The following is a 15,870-nucleotide window of genomic DNA, read 5'->3' as shown; positions in this document are numbered from 1 at the left end:
TGGCCTTTTATACTTTCTTTTATCAACTATGGTAACTTCATGCATGGGCGCTGAACAATGCTGAACAGGAAAATTTTGTCTGAGCTATCTATTTATGAACCATATTGTTACTATGGAAGCTCCTGTAGACAAATCTTTGTGATGCCTTCCCTGGAAACAAAAAATGGTGCATCCACGGCCACGAAGGTAGATGTTTCAGTTGTTTTGTAATGGATAATGGATAATTTGAGGGTGCCACTGGACTGTTTTTTGTAAGATTCAAGTGTCAATTTATGCATTTGGCCTTGTAAATATCTAAAACCTGTTACACCTTACGTGCAGATAGCCTCAAGGTACTTGAATCATATTAATAGTCACAAATGAAACATCGCAGAATATGAGACATTTAGAACACATTATAATAGTCTACTATAAGTAATGTCTGGATATCTCTATTAGTTTTTATAATATGCTTTTTAAAATCTCTCTTTTTAGCTCGGTAAAATATGGAGGAAGGAAAGTAATTGGACATTCTAAAGAAATAGAAGCCATCTGTGGTTGTTTATAGAAGATAATTTCAAGTTTTGAGTTGATTCTTCACCTCCAACTCTACCTTATCATGTCTGATCTTCTTGCTCCCCTATCAATGTGTATTAGAATTTGCAGCTAGATATTATATTGCAGCCTCATTAGTGTATGGAAACACCAGATCTAGAATTAGAATCACTTCAAACACTAGTGCCTTGTTCTTTTCCTTGAAAGGTAAGCGGCAAGTTCAGGTCACCTAAACTTGAGTTGCATTTCATTGAATAATCACCTTCTTGTTTAAATTTTTATAAGCTACTCGGATAATAAGGACAGGAAAACCATGGATTAGGGCAAGGGGTTTGGCTTATGTGTCGTGGTGTAGTTGATATGTTAAATATTGACCGAGTAATAAATATATACTAGTTGGCTATGGTGCAACTAATATGTTGACATTATTAGATGGAAAATAATGTTCTTTGCCAGAAGTTTCTTGAATCCGTTGTTGATTATGTAGAGCACCAAACAGAACTGACCTGCTTTGGGCCAGGAAATCGGGCTGATATTGCACCTGGACTTCAACACCCAAATGGATTGAACTTTACCATGCCTTCTCACTTTTTCTTTCTCGGCAGATGTGGTGTGGGATTCGCCACATTTCAACAAAGGATTCCATTCCACTAACGACGAAACAGAAATTAATCACTCACTCCCGGAGTTTGTTTTGCTTGTTGTACCATCTGGATTAGGTTGGACTTAGTTTTTTTTTTTTTTTTTTTTTTTTTTTTTTTTTTTTTTTTGAGAAGAGATGCATTCAGTTATATGCTCGTATCAACTCACTGTAGAACTGATGGCAACACTACCTATGTATTGATTTGAAAGAATAATAAGTTCCAAAAATTGCCGTTTTATCCATATTTATTTCATTTTAAATCTTTTTTTCTTGTCTATTCATCTTCGTATGGTTTACATCAAATGATACCTAAAACTTGTGCAAATAACTGACTGTAGAACAGTCAGCAAATTTCGCTGCATTTTGGGTCTTTAGCTAGCTTAATTTAACAAGAGAATGCTAGTACCAGAATTTCGAGTCTTAACTTAATTTAATAGGGGAATTATCTACAGTGGGTGTATATTTATTCTTTGTGCATTCAACTAATAATTGATTGTAATTTTATAAAACTCACTTCCATTCTTGTTTTTTCCATTGAGAAAAAAATACACAAAAACTTTGTCCAAATATCATTATTAAATGTATTAGATGTATATTATATATACTCGTGTAATTTTTTTTTTTTTTTTTGAGTAAAGTGTAAGGTAACTCTTGCTATTAAAAAAAATGATCAAATTTGTCAGGAATTTTTTATTTAAAAACAAAGTCAAATGAATGAATTTGGGAGAGAAGGGAACAAGAGGCGAACCATCAACCCCGCTCAAGACACCATATATATGTATTATAATAAAATATGGAATAGATTTATACCTTGGCTTGGCTTGGCTTGGCTTGGCTATTCATGTTTTTTAACATCGCCTGCGGGTTTGACTAGGATTAAGCTTCAGGTTGCATCCGCAAGTAACAATAAAAAATAAATATATAAAGAAATGCTTTAAATGAAACAAATGCTTTAAATGCAAGGGCAAAAAAAAAAAAAAAGGTTATGTGGGAAGGAGTTGACTAGCCTGTTTGCCTATAAAATCACACGCGTCCGCCATCCCAAAGGACCCAAACCACCAGCTGGTGATTGAACAATAGCTAGAGAAACATAACACCATAATATATATGGGTTCTGAAGGAGGGGAGAGGACGTTCACTGTATCGGTGGCCAAGAAGGAAGTGGTGGCAGCAGTGCTGCCATTGCAAGAACATTGGCTGCCACTCTCCAACCTAGACTTGCTTCTCCCTCCAGTTGATGTGGGTGTTTTCTTTTGTTATAGAAACCCATTAATGAGCATGAATTTTGGGTCCATGGTTGGTGCTCTTAAGAAAGCTTTGGCTCAAGTTCTGGTTTCCTACTACGCTTTCGCTGGTGAGGTTGTGGCGAACTCAGCGGGAGAGCCTGAGATACTACACTACAAAAAAAACGGCATTTTGCGACCGACCAATCGGTCGCAAAATGCCAAAAAATCGGTCGCTAAATTCAATTAGCGACCGATTTGCGACCGATATTTGTTGGTCGCAAATATGCTCGTCGCAAAATATTTTGCGACCGATTTTTTCGTCAGTCGCAAATTAGCGACCGATAAATCGGTCGCAAAATGGTCGCAGAAAATTCTGTCGCAAGTCGGTCGCAAATCGTAAATTTAAAATTTTTATTTGTGGTCACTAATCGGTCGCAAATCGGTCGCAAAATTGAAAAAAAATTAAAAAAAAATAAATATTATTATAAAACCATAATTTTTTCGCACCTGTGAAAATTGACATATATATATATATATATATATATATATATATATATATCACAAACGCAATTCAAAAACAATATAAAAATGTAACAAAATGTCACAAAACAAAATGACAAACTAAAAAGAACACCAATATCAAAACCAACTCAACTCCATTAAAAAAAAAAAAAAAAAAAAAGAACTAAAATCAGTGAACTTATTCAACATATATTATAGCCACCCAGAAAAATATGTTCCACTTCTACATTAATAACAGTTGCAAATACAGTGCTTTGCAGCACCATATTCCAACTCCTTATGTTGTAGCCTATAAATTAGGGTGACATGGCCCCTCTTTTTAAAAAATTGTCACCCGATGTTACTTTCATCTTCTCTTTCAATTTGCTTTTTTTTTTTTTCGGACAACATCCTTTACCTGGCTCTTCAACATGTCAATCATCTATGGCTCTCTGCACCGCTCATTATTGCTGGGTACTGCAGAACTTGGTATCTGAAGGGATTCACTAGTTCCGCAACGTTCCCAATTGCAATATCATTTTTTCTCGAAAATAATTTCCACAACTGCTCCACATACTGTCAAACAACAATTATATTGCGACATTAAACGGTCATAATTTTGGGTAACAGAAATTTATCATTAACATATGATAAATATACTACTGTGATTCATCCCTTCGTTACAATGAGTTTAGGTTGCATTACCTTATTCATGACTCTGACAAATACTCGGATGATAGCACGGTACACATTACCTTTGCCAACATATAATTAGCAAGAGAGACAACCCAATATATACAAAATGTAACAAGTGTAAAAGGTATGATTTATTATTAGCTCTTGTAACAAGTGTAAAATATCAAATGCTTGAAACTAAAAAGCAATAAGTAGACCTCATATTGGGAAGATAACAATAAAATGAAAAGTACTTCAACCTTGGAGCTACATATTTAATGGTAAACATAATTTTAATCTTTGTATCCTAAAATAGTAACTTCAAACTTGAATAAATGGTCCATTGATTAGGAAATAGTTCAACTTTAATTGGAAAGAGTTACAACTTTAACTTCAAAGTATAAGCAAATTGACACATTATTCAAACTGACTTTAAATTTGTCCATCAACTCTTTTTCTATTTTGTAACTCCTTATTTGCTGCCATTGGTAAATTACAAATAATTTTAATTTGAATATAACATATTTTCCTATTCTAAACTGCATGTTGATTATATCATGTCATTACCATGCAATGTTAGTCTTATTATTTAACGTCTTATTTTTCTCACTTGATTTATTTGTGATCCAATATCTGCATATAAAAATTAATCCTTTTGTTTGTATTTATCAAAGGGTAGAAATAGGGGATAGAAGAATTCTTCAGTACAGAGTATAATTAGCCCCTAATTAGACCCTAATAATTATTTAGTTTATTCATATTTCTTGTGCTAATTGCATGCAATTTCACTTGTAGCTAAATCTTTCAAGTCCTAAACTATTACTTCAAACATGTATCATACATAATAAGCTTTTTGAATCATCTAATATAATTGATATGGTCTTTGAATGTATGACCAGAATATAGCACTTAGCCTAAAAAAACTACTTTAATATTCACTTATATCCACTCTTATTGGTCAATATATGATACTACAAAATTTGCAAAACAATATTCACAAATAATAGGACATGGAGATCGCACTAGGATGCACAACAGGTGGTTGCTCCATTCCAATTGTCCTGTTCTATATTAGTGAATTTAAAAACATTAAAACACACTTTGATTTAACGAAAACAGACTACTATTTGGTTAAAACTTCATAATCATTTAGCGAAAATAAGTTACTATTTTCCAAACCAGATTTTCCAAATAAAAAAAATCACAACAAACAGTTTGCTACCATTTATGGTCTCCTTAACGTGTAAAGAGAAAGATGAATAAGAGTGTCTCGATCAAATAAGGCATGATAATTAAAAATAAAAAAAAAACAAAGATAAAAAATAACAATTACAGAATGATTAACAAGGAGATGTCAATCAACTTTTAATAATGAAAAAATTAAATCAAATTGTAATTACTTGTGAATCTTCACCCGATGAATGCAGCTGAATCTGAGAAGAGGATAGGATAATACAACGAAGAGAAGAGATGAAAGGGTTTTGTTGAGGTATTTTTGTTCAATTCAGCTGGGCATCTCTAAAACATGGTGTGCGTTTGGGCGCTCTAATATTTTGCCCTAAAAAATTATATGGGTAGTGGTAGATATTTAACAATTCGCCCCTAATTTAGTGCCCTGAAAAAAATCAAAAAAAAAAAAAAAAATCGCAAGACTTACCTCAACTTGTGTCCAAATAGCAATGGAGTGACCGGAGTTGCAATGGAGCAGAGATGGCGGCGACAGGCGGGCTGGAGCGGCGTCAGGATGGACTGGAGTGGCGCTGCGAAAAGAGGAGAGGAGAGGAGGAGTAGAAGAAAGAAAGAAGAAGAAAGAAGAAGGAGGGCGTCTAACATTTAAAGCCCTAAAATTTGCGACCGACTGGTCGGTCGCAAATGTCCTTAATATCGGTCGCAATTTTTTAACTCGGCAATGTCGTTTTATTTTGCAATAAAATTGCGACCGATTTGCGACTAAACCTGTCGGTCGCAAAAATCGGTTGCAAATCAGTCGCAAATCGATCTCAGAACTTATTCCTAATTTTGAAGCGCGCAATTTTGCGACGGAAAAAACGTTGTCGCAAATCGGTCGCAAATCCGTAGTACACTAGTCGCAAACTGAAAAACAAACTCGCGGAAACTTTTAGCGCTATAATTAGTGACTGTTTGTCTATAGGTCGCAATTCGGTCGTAAAATTGCGACTGATTTTAGGCGGTCGCAAAAATCGGTCGCAAATCGGGGATTTTTTTGTAGTGCTATGCAGCAACCGTGGTGTGGACTTTTATGAGGCTTTTGCAGATATTGAGCTTCAACACCTCAACTTGTATAACCCCGACCAGAGCATTGAAGCCAAACTCGTGCCCAAGAAGGAGGACGGTGTGCTTGCTGTCTAGGTTAGTGACTCTCTCACGCGTTAGTTTTCTTCTTATATATTCCCAAGGGAGAAGCCAAAAATGGAGTGTACAGTAACAAATTTCACATTTCACACGTAAACCAGCAACAGATCATCTATTATAAAATTTAACTTTCCAATCTTTCTTTTAAAATCTTTCAAATAATTATACATAAGATCAGAAATATGCCAAATTTTTTCAGTCATGTTAATGTCCTTCCTGTATTTGTTCTCATATGTATGATATGCATTCGATTGCAGTCCGCCCAACTGACACGTGTGATATATGAATTGATGTTTTATAATTTTTGCCTTTGGTTGGGTCCGAATAAAAGCAAATATTTAGTGGTCCACAACACTTTGACCCGTTTTCACGGTCAGAAAACCCATCTCGAACGAGTATTTTCTCATATTTTCCAATCTCATCCTTCGTTTTAGTCCCACGAAAGCTCTATTTCTTAAATTTTCTCACCAAGCATAACAATTTCAAAAATTGGATTTTAATTTATAATTTTCTTATAAGTTTATAATTACATAATATTTAAGTTATTTAAATTAAACTAAAGATAAAATCGAATGATGGAGCGTACTTCCACATTCACTCACACATATATACTAATTGCTAAGGTATTAATCTTTAATGCAATTAGTCCAGTGATAAAAAAAACTAAAATTAATCTTTTTGTAATTATTAAATTTTATTTAATTGATATTTTTGTATATCAATTATCTAGCTAATTGTATTAAAATAATTTATTATAATATTCTAAAAATTATATTTCATATGCAGTAAGTAAAATAATACTAATATACCAATTAATTTCCCCAAGTCATATGCGAGATTTCTAATATATTAGCACCACATGCATATTTCCTTAAAAAAAAAAATTATGCAGGCAACAAAATTAAAATGCGGCCGAATAGTATTGGGGTGCAAATTTGACCATAGGATAGCAGATGCCTACTCAGCCAACATGTTTTTGGTGTCCTGGGCAGAGATGGCTCAATCTAAAGCAATATCAGATTCAGTGGTGCCATCATTCAGGCGATCTCTTCTAAATCCTAGACGTCCTGCTTGTATCCACCCCTCCCTAGACGATATGTACGTCCCCATCTCCAAACTGCAACCTCCCAAAGACTCCGATTCTGATGATGATCACCTCATAAGTCGCATTTACTATGTTAAAGCCGACGACCTTAATAAATTACAATCGCTTGCCAGCTCCATTGGCTGCCAGAGGACCAAGCTCGAGTCTTTTAGTGCCTTGCTTTGGCAACTGGTTGCCAAGTCTGCCCAAAATGGAATGGCCAAGGTTTCAAAAATGGGCATTGTTGTGGATGGGAGGACAAGATTAGGTGATACTATGGATTCGTACTTTGGAAATGTGCTATCCATTCCTTATGGAAAAAAGAAAATTGATGAGCTGATCGCAAATCCATTAAGTTGGGTAGCAAATGAGGTGCATGATTTCCTAGAAAGTGCAGCAACGAAGGAGCATTTCTTAGGATTGATTGATTGGGTCGAGGCTCATAGACCAGAGCCAGCCTTGGCTAAGATATATGGCAGTGGTAGTGATGATGGGCCGGCTTTTGTGGTGTCATCCGGGCAGAGATTTCCAGTTTCAAAGGTGGACTTCGGATGGGGAGCGCCTTTTTTCGGGTCCTATCATTTTCCTTGGGGCGGCAACGCTGGATATGTCATGCCTATGCCGAGTCCCCTCTGCAATGGTGATTGGATAGTGTACATGCACTTACTGAAAACCCAAATACATTTGATAGAGGCTGAGAGTTCCAATTTGTTTCAGCCCTTGACTTGCGTTTATCTTAAGAATTAACCTCATTTCTTCTTTTCCATGGCTATTTTACTTGAACGTTCCAAATTCAAATGGTGAACTAATGAACGTTTGTCTTTAATTTGGTTTGGATTTTCATTTTGTTTTTATCCTTAATTTATATGCTTTATCTATTTTATCTGTTTGATTTTACTTTCCGTTAGATTAAATTTACTTATGGAATATGCTTTTTATTTAAGTTAATTAACAACGTCACATGGTTCAATCAAGATATAACAATAATCAGAATTTTTTTTTGAACTAGATAGGCATAAAAAGATAACTAACTAAAAACTTTATTCTTATATTTTGTACATCACATATGTACCCATTCCCTTGGCTCACCAAATCAGGGAATGACACATTAGGCAAGAACAAAACAGTTACTAATCCATTGACATAATTAAAACAGTTGCATACAATTTGCGGCCTATGGAGTGGTGGTTTCATCTTCAGAACAACATACTCAATGGCAGCTGCACTAAAAGAATGACCTCCCACAGTGTACGCAGCCTGGAAGAATCAAAATATATAATTCTCACAAGCATGAAAACCAGCAAGCAATCAGATATACAAAAACTAAACATCGAAAATTGTCCATAAGCAGTGATATCCATAAAACACATGTACGGTGAATTATTTAAGGGTCAAGTCAAGATTTTGGAAATCTATTTATTGACAAAAGAAACTCAGGAATGCAAAGTTCATAAAGATGTAAACATCCTCTCTATTTTAAGTGAGGAAAATTATTTAACTTAATATCTATTCTAGTCTTGATATAATGAACTGAATATTGCAGGCTTACATAGAAGCTGACTCAGATACCATGATGACTTATGATCATAAATAATAAAACAGAGTGGAAACAAAATGATTGGAAATGTTCAGTTACAAATCAAACCTTTTGCATCAAGGAAAAGAGCTTCAAGTCGCTTCTTGGAACTCCATATGCCAAGTATGCCTGCCAACCAATTAGAGAATAAAGAATCATGAAATATTTTTAGTATGTTGACAAATGGAATCCTAATTTCATCAGCTGTAGAAGAAAACTAGGTTTTAACTTAAGCAAAGAGATCTACATGCATAATAAGAGCATTGTACAAGTTCATCCAGAAAGCAAGCTTCTCATCGCATGTCAAGTGGATAGGATTCACTTTGGCCAGCTGCTCGACAAGAATCCTGTTCTCCAAAGTCCAAAAAGTATAACCAAAAGATTTGTCATATCTAATGCCAGACAACACCTCAATCAATCGATTAACCTGATCATAAGTTAATAAAAAGTAACAAGAGCATATGTTTATCAAAGTACTCAATTTATTATAACTGTTCGATCTCTCCCCCCCAACCCACAACAGGGGAAACAAAAAAAGATAGACACACAAAAGTTAGAAAATGTATGTCCTGCCCAACCTCATAGTTTAAATTAAACAAAGCATTCAGCAAGAAATTTCAGGTGAAAAAATCAGTAAAGTAAAACAATATGCAGGAAACGAATTAAACATGGAATTTTTTGGACCTTCCACAATATCTTCTAAATATTAAACAGTTATATAATTACTCATCAAACTTTTTCTTCACTTGCTAGATAAAGTGACATTCATAGAAAGAAAAGACTGGATATCATGAACTGGAATAATAATAATGCACAAGATGTGAAAAAAGAATGTTGTGACCAAATTGTATCCTCATGTCCTGGAAGCCAGCGAAAGGTAAGTCAACTTGCAACCAAAAAGAGTACATGAACATGAACTGAAAGAAAAGCTGCCTGACAGAAAGATTGCAGATAAATTCCTAGATCAGAGCTACTTACAAAATGTTTTTCATTATTTATTCTGTAGTAATAATTCTTAGCTTTTTAGATCCTCAAAAACTTTAAATTGCTTAAGAAATAAATGACACAGATCTAAACTATCAGGGTAAACAAAATATTATACCTGAAACTCCTTAATGCCCCTGAGGCATATTCTAATTGCTTCTTCCCAACTGAGATCCAAGAAACTTCAGTAGCTAACCCATAGTTTCCTATGTCTGCCCAGCTCAACTTCCCATGCACTCTGTAGGGATCAAAGACATTCTCTGAAGCCAAAACTTCAGAGTTGGACTGTATATCAACTTGGGGGCTCTGCACCCATGATGAAATCTTCGAGTGCTCAGACAATGACCACCATGATGAATTGGAAAAATGTCCTCGAGGAGATACAGGTGAGGATTGGCTTTCCAGTGCAGATGACTTTGATGGTATAGCAGAATCTGCCAGAGTCATGAATATATTCTTCATACATCTTACCATCTCCTCTGAAAGTTGATTAGGGTAATCCCAGAGGCCCTTAGTTGGTAATCCTTTTGGAATCTTCTTGAACTCTACAGGTTGAGCAGGTTTGGAGACCATCTTCACAGATGCTTTGTCATCCAAAAGTGCAATTGACTTCACTGCATGCTGACCCAAAACACCACATATTAACTGCCAACTACTCCAGCGATAATATTTCTGGAAAAGGTTCATCACACTACCCATTTGAAATTATTAATTTCTTTATAGCAAAGAAACATTCATTTCAGGTATCATAATCTTCATCTTTCAGAGTGGGAAAATAATTTTCGACTATGACTACATCCATATCATATTGCCATATCTGCTAGAACACAGGCTAAAACCATGGATTAGGGCAAGGGGTTTGGCTTATGTGTCGTGGTGTAGTTGATATGTTAAATATTGACCGAGTAATAAATATATACTAGTTGGCTATGGTGCAACTAATTTGACATTATTAGATGGAAAATAATGTTCTTTGCCAGAAGTTTCTTGAATACGTTGTTGATTATGTAGAGCACCAAACAGAACTGACCTGCTTTGGGCCAGGAAATCGGGCTGATATTGCACCTGGACTTCAACACCCAAATGGATTGAACTTTACCATGCCTTCTCACTTTTTCTTTCTCGGCAGATGTGGTGTGGGATTCTCCACATTTCAACAGAGGATTCCATTCCACTAACCACAAAACAGAAGTTAATCACTCACTCACGGAGTTTGTTTTGCTTGTTGTACCATCTGGATTAGGTTGGACTTAGTTTTTTTTTTTTTTTTAGAAGAGATGCATTCAATTATATGCTCGTATCAACTCACTGTAGAACTGATGCCTACACTACCTATGTATTGATTTGAAAGAATAATAAGTTCCAAAAATTGCCGTTTTATCCATATTTATTTCATTTTAAATCTTTTTTTCTTGTCCATTCATCTTCGTATGGTTTACATCAAATGATACTTAAAACTTGTACAAATAACTGATTGTAGAACAGTCATAGCAATTTTAGCTGCATTTTGGATCTTTAACTAGCTTAATTTAACAAGAGAATGCTAATACCAGAATTTCGAGTCTTAGCTTAATTTAACAGGGGAATTGTCTACAGCGGGTGTATATTTATTCTTTGTGCATTCAACTAATAATTGATTGTAATTTTATAAAACTCACTTCTATTCTTGTTTTTTCCATTGAGAAAAAAATACACAAAACTTTGTCCAAATATCATTATTAAATGTATTAGATGTATATTATATATACTCGTGTAATGTGTGTTTTTTTTTTTTTTTTTGTTTTTGAGGAAAGCGCAAGGTAACTCTTGCTATTAAAAAAAAATGTTAATTTGTCAGGCATTTTTTATTTAAAAACAAAGTCAAATGAATGAATTTGGGAGAGAAGGGAACAAGAGGCGAACCACCAACCCCGCTCAAGACACCATATATATGTATTATAATAAAATATGGAATAGATTTATCCCTTGGCTTGGCTTGGCTTGGCTTGGCTTGGCTATTCATGTTTTTTGACATCGCCTGCGGGTTTGACTAGTATTAAGCTTCAGGTTGCATCGCAAGTAACATTAAAAAATAAATAAATAAAGAAATGCTTTAAATGAAAAAAAAAAAAAAAAGGTTATGTGGGAAGGAGTTGACTAGCCTGTTTGCCTATAAAATCACACGCATCCGCCATCCCAGAGGACCCAAACCACCAGCTGGTGATTGAACAATATATAGCTAGAGAAACATAACACCATAATATATATGGGTTCTGAAGGAGGGGAGAGGACGTTCACTGTATCGGTGGCCAAGAAGGAAGTGGTGGCAGCAGTGCTGCCATTGCAAGAACATTGGCTGCCACTCTCCAACCTAGACTTGCTTCTCCCTCCAGTTGATGTGGGTGTTTTCTTTTGTTATAGAAACCCATTAATAAGCATGAATTTTGGGTCCATGGTTGGTTCTCTTAAGAAAGCTTTGGCTCAAGTTCTGGTTTCCTACTACGCTTTCGCTGGTGAAGTTGTGGCGAACTCAGCGGGAGAGCCTGAGATCCTATGCAGCAACCGTGGTGTGGACTTTTATGAGGCTTTTGCAGATATTGAGCTTCAACACCTCAACTTGTATAACCCCGACCAGAGCATTGAAGCCAAACTCGTGCCCAAGAAGGAGGACGGTGTGCTTGCTGTCCAGGTTAGTGACTCTCTCACGCGTTAGTTTTCTTCTTATATATTCCCAAGGGAGAAGCCAAAAATGGAGTGTACAGTAACAAATTTCACATTTCACACGTAAACCAGCAACAGAACATCTATTATAAAATTTAACTTTCCAATCTTTCTTTTAAAATCTTTCAAATAAATTATACATAAGATCAGAAATATGCCAAATTTTTTCAGTCATGTTAATGTCCTTCCTGTATTTGTTCTCATATGTATGATATGCATTCGATTGCAGTCCGCCCAACTGACACGTGTGATATATGAATTGATGTTTTATAATTTTTGCCTTTGGTTGGGTCCGAATAAAAACAAATATTTAGTGGCCGACAACATTTTGACCCGTTTTCACTATCAGAAAACCCATCTCGAACGAGTATTTTCTCATATTTTCCAATCTCATCCTTCATTTTAGTCCCACGAAACCTCTATTTCTTAAATTTTCTCACCAAGCATAACAATTTCAAAAATTGGATTTTAATTTATAATTTTCTTATAAGTTTATAATTACATAATATTTAAGTTATTTAAATTAAACTAAATATAAAATCGAATGATGGAGCTTACTTCCACGTTCACTCGCCCGTATATACTAATTGTTAAGGTATTAATCTTTAATGCAATTAGTCTAGTGATAAAAAAAAAAAACTAAAATTAATCTTTTTGTAATTATTAAATTTTATTTAATTGATATTTTTGTGTATCAATTATCTAGCTAATTGTATTAAAATAATTTATTATAATATTCTAAAAATTATATTTCATATGCAGTAAGTAAAATAATACTAATATACCAATTAATTTCCCCAAGTCATATTCGAGATTTCTAATATATTAGCACCACATGTATATTTCCTTAAAAAAAAAAAAAATTATGCAGGCAACAAAATTAAAATGCGGCGGAATAGTATTGGGGTGCACATTTGACCATAGGATAGCAGATGCCTACTCAGCCAACATGTTTGTGGTGTCCTGGGCAGAGATGGCTCAATCTAAAGCAATATCTGATTCAGTGGTGCCATCATTCAGGCGATCTCTTCTAAATCCTAGACGTCCTGCTTGTATCCACCCCTCCCTAGACGATATGTACATCCCCATCTCCAAACTGCAACCTCCCAAAGACTCCGATTCTGATGATGATCACCTCATAAGTCGCATTTACTATGTTAAAGCCGACAGCCTTAATAAATTACAATCGCTTGCCAGCTCCATTGGCTGCCAGAGGACCAAGCTAGAGTCTTTTAGTGCCTTGCTTTGGCAACTGGTTGCCAAATCTGCCAAAAATGGAATGGCCAAGGTTTCAAAAATGGGCATTGTTGTGGATGGGAGGACAAGATTAGGTGATACTATGGATTCATACTTCGGAAATGTGCTATCCATTCCTTATGGAAAAAAGAAAATTGATGAGCTGATCGCAAATCCATTAAGTTGGGTAGCAAATGAGGTGCATGATTTCCTAGAAAGTGCAGCAACGAAGGAGCATTTCTTAGGATTGATTGATTGGGTCGAGGCTCATAGACCAGAGCCAGCCTTGGCTAAGATATATGGCAGTGGTAGTGATGATGGGCCGGCTTTTGTGGTGTCATCCGGGCAGAGATTTCCAGTTTCAAAGGTGGACTTCGGATGGGGAGCGCCTTTTTTCGGGTCCTATCATTTTCCTTGGGGCGGCAACGCTGGATATGTCATGCCTATGCCGAGTCCCCTCTGCAATGGTGATTGGATAGTGTACATGCACTTACTGAAAACCCAAATACACTTGATAGAGGCTGAGAGTTCCAATTTGTTTCAGCCCTTGACTTGCGTTTATCTTAAGAATTAACCTCATTTCTTCTTTTCCATGTCTATTTTACTTGAACGTTCCAAATTCAAATGGTGAACTAATGAACGTTTGTCTTTAATTTGGTTTGGATTTTCATTTTGTTTTTATCCTTAATTTATATGCTTTATCTATTTATCTGTTTGATTTTACTTTCTGTTAGAATAAATTTACTTATGGAATATGCTTTTTATTTAAGTTAATTAACAACATCACATGGTTCAATCAAGATATAACAATAATCAGAATTTTTTTTTTGAACTAGATAGACATAAAAAGATATCTAACTAAAAACTTTATTCTTATATTTTATATACCACAACGTATGTACCCTTCCCTTATCTCACCAAATTAATGAAAACAACTGTGGTCGATGTGATTCAAATTTGAAATATTTCGCTTCTCATATAAGTGAGAAGACCGATTAAACCACTATGTAGATGTATTTATACACAAATTATTTAGTTTTTACGAAAAAAATATAAATATGAACTTGAATAAAAGAATATATATATATATTCTTAAAGCAGGTGTTGAATATTGATTTGGAAAAAATTAAATGTCAGCTGAACCAACTAAATGATAAGGGGAAAAACCAATTGGGCCAATCATTTTGGAGCGGGTGTATTAGTTTCGCCAAACCGCAAAGAGCCAAAATGATAGTATTGTATTTATTGATTCATCGATAAGCTAACCACACGCACTATCAAATGCCTTTTCTTCTTTTTACGGCAGTCAATATTATATTAATACGCATGAGGGAGAAGGGGAAGCATCTCCTTCACTTACCAACCCTCCTCTCCTCATAGAAAAAAAAAAAAAAAAAAGTAAATTAGTTAAATGTGAAAAGGTCGTTAATTAGTAACCAAATGTAGATAAGTTTGGCACCTTTGTTAGTTAGTATTTTTTGGAACATTGTATTGAAGGTTAGGTGACTTTTAACAACATCAGTTCAGTTGAACAACTCTTTTCTTTTCTTTTATAAATTATACAATAATGTATTTGGCTTGCTTTCATGGATCACGATGCCTTTTATATATTACATTATCTTGATATTTATATTATTTTGTAAATAAGAAAGATTGGAAGGCTTAGGTAGGCAATAGTTTATTTATATTTTAGTCAATTAAATGTAGTCTAATCAGTTTTTTAAGTTTTTTAAATTGAGAAATTTTAAATTGGATTACGTTTCACCAGTTTGACGAGCCAAATAGAGAAATTATTCTTACATAATCAAACACCATCATCATCATTAATTATTATTATTATTATTATTATTATTATTATTATTGTTGCCTATCAAGAGGAGTAAACCAGAATGCATTTTCAAGTGGAAGTGCAAGTTGGTATATTTTTATATTCCTTTCAGTCATCAAATGCTTAATAAGACTAATTTGATGAGGGCTTATATAATATAGGGCACTCCACGTACCAAGACCAAGTCCAAGTGCATTTTTCAGTTGACTTTGTTTTTAATATATATAGTGCATTTTAGATTTTTCAATCCTAAACATCAATAATATCCGATGGTCAAGGCTTAAAAGTCGGATAATTCTTATTACCTACCCCTGACTGACAGTAGTTAGTGCAGGCAATTTATAATTTTTTAAAATTTCAAACCAATCCATAAATAAAACAACTAATAAGAATCTTACTTCTGCTAGCTTATATTGTATCCTTGCCAACCCATCTAAATTGAAAATCCATAGCTTATGGTGTATTATTTTGTCAATGTATGATTACTTATTTTGTCAATGTATTAATCCA

General features: G+C 34.6%; 2 protein-coding genes, 2 long non-coding RNA genes and 1 pseudogene across 4 annotated transcripts in view; 3 read left to right on the top strand and 2 right to left on the bottom strand.

The window, feature by feature from the left end:
* The window catches only part of LOC105646113 (uncharacterized), a 4,293-nt gene extending 2,874 nt beyond the window's left edge, over positions 1-1,419 (top strand). Inside the window, exon 3 of the long non-coding RNA XR_005177579.2 lies at positions 69-1,419. This is a non-coding gene — a long non-coding RNA (uncharacterized LOC105646113). The remainder of the gene's footprint in view (positions 1-68) is intronic.
* Positions 1,420-3,089: 1,670 nt separating this feature from the next.
* LOC149492865 (uncharacterized) lies at positions 3,090-5,977 on the bottom strand. The gene is made up of 2 exons (XR_016322807.1): positions 5,237-5,977; positions 3,090-3,480 (listed from the first exon to the last, which is right to left on the bottom strand). It is a non-coding gene; the product is annotated as an uncharacterized LOC149492865 (long non-coding RNA).
* A 904-nt stretch (positions 5,978-6,881) lies between these two features.
* LOC149492864 (coniferyl alcohol acyltransferase pseudogene) lies at positions 6,882-7,914 on the top strand (annotated as a pseudogene).
* An 84-nt stretch (positions 7,915-7,998) lies between these two features.
* On the bottom strand, positions 7,999-10,842 carry LOC105646241 (uncharacterized). The gene is made up of 4 exons (XM_089726606.1): positions 9,715-10,842; positions 8,860-8,959; positions 8,682-8,741; positions 7,999-8,293 (listed from the first exon to the last, which is right to left on the bottom strand). The coding sequence occupies exons 1-4, from the start codon at positions 10,293-10,295 to the stop codon at positions 8,042-8,044; spliced, it is 993 nt and encodes a 330-aa protein (XP_089582732.1). The 5' UTR covers positions 10,296-10,842; the 3' UTR covers positions 7,999-8,041.
* Positions 10,843-11,772: 930 nt separating this feature from the next.
* On the top strand, positions 11,773-14,237 carry LOC105646243 (coniferyl alcohol acyltransferase). The gene is made up of 2 exons (XM_089715546.1): positions 11,773-12,264; positions 13,168-14,237. The coding sequence occupies exons 1-2, from the start codon at positions 11,842-11,844 to the stop codon at positions 14,104-14,106; spliced, it is 1,362 nt and encodes a 453-aa protein (XP_089571672.1). The 5' UTR covers positions 11,773-11,841; the 3' UTR covers positions 14,107-14,237.
* Positions 14,238-15,870: the final 1,633 nt, after the last annotated feature.

This window comes from Jatropha curcas, chromosome 10 (genome assembly GCF_041381405.1).
Source record: "Jatropha curcas cultivar XTBG-Jc1 chromosome 10, XTBG_Jcur_1.0, whole genome shotgun sequence".
Taxonomy (NCBI): domain Eukaryota; kingdom Viridiplantae; phylum Streptophyta; class Magnoliopsida; order Malpighiales; family Euphorbiaceae; genus Jatropha; species Jatropha curcas.
Note: the sequence above shows the minus strand (reverse complement) of the source record. Positions and strands in the feature narration are given on the sequence as shown.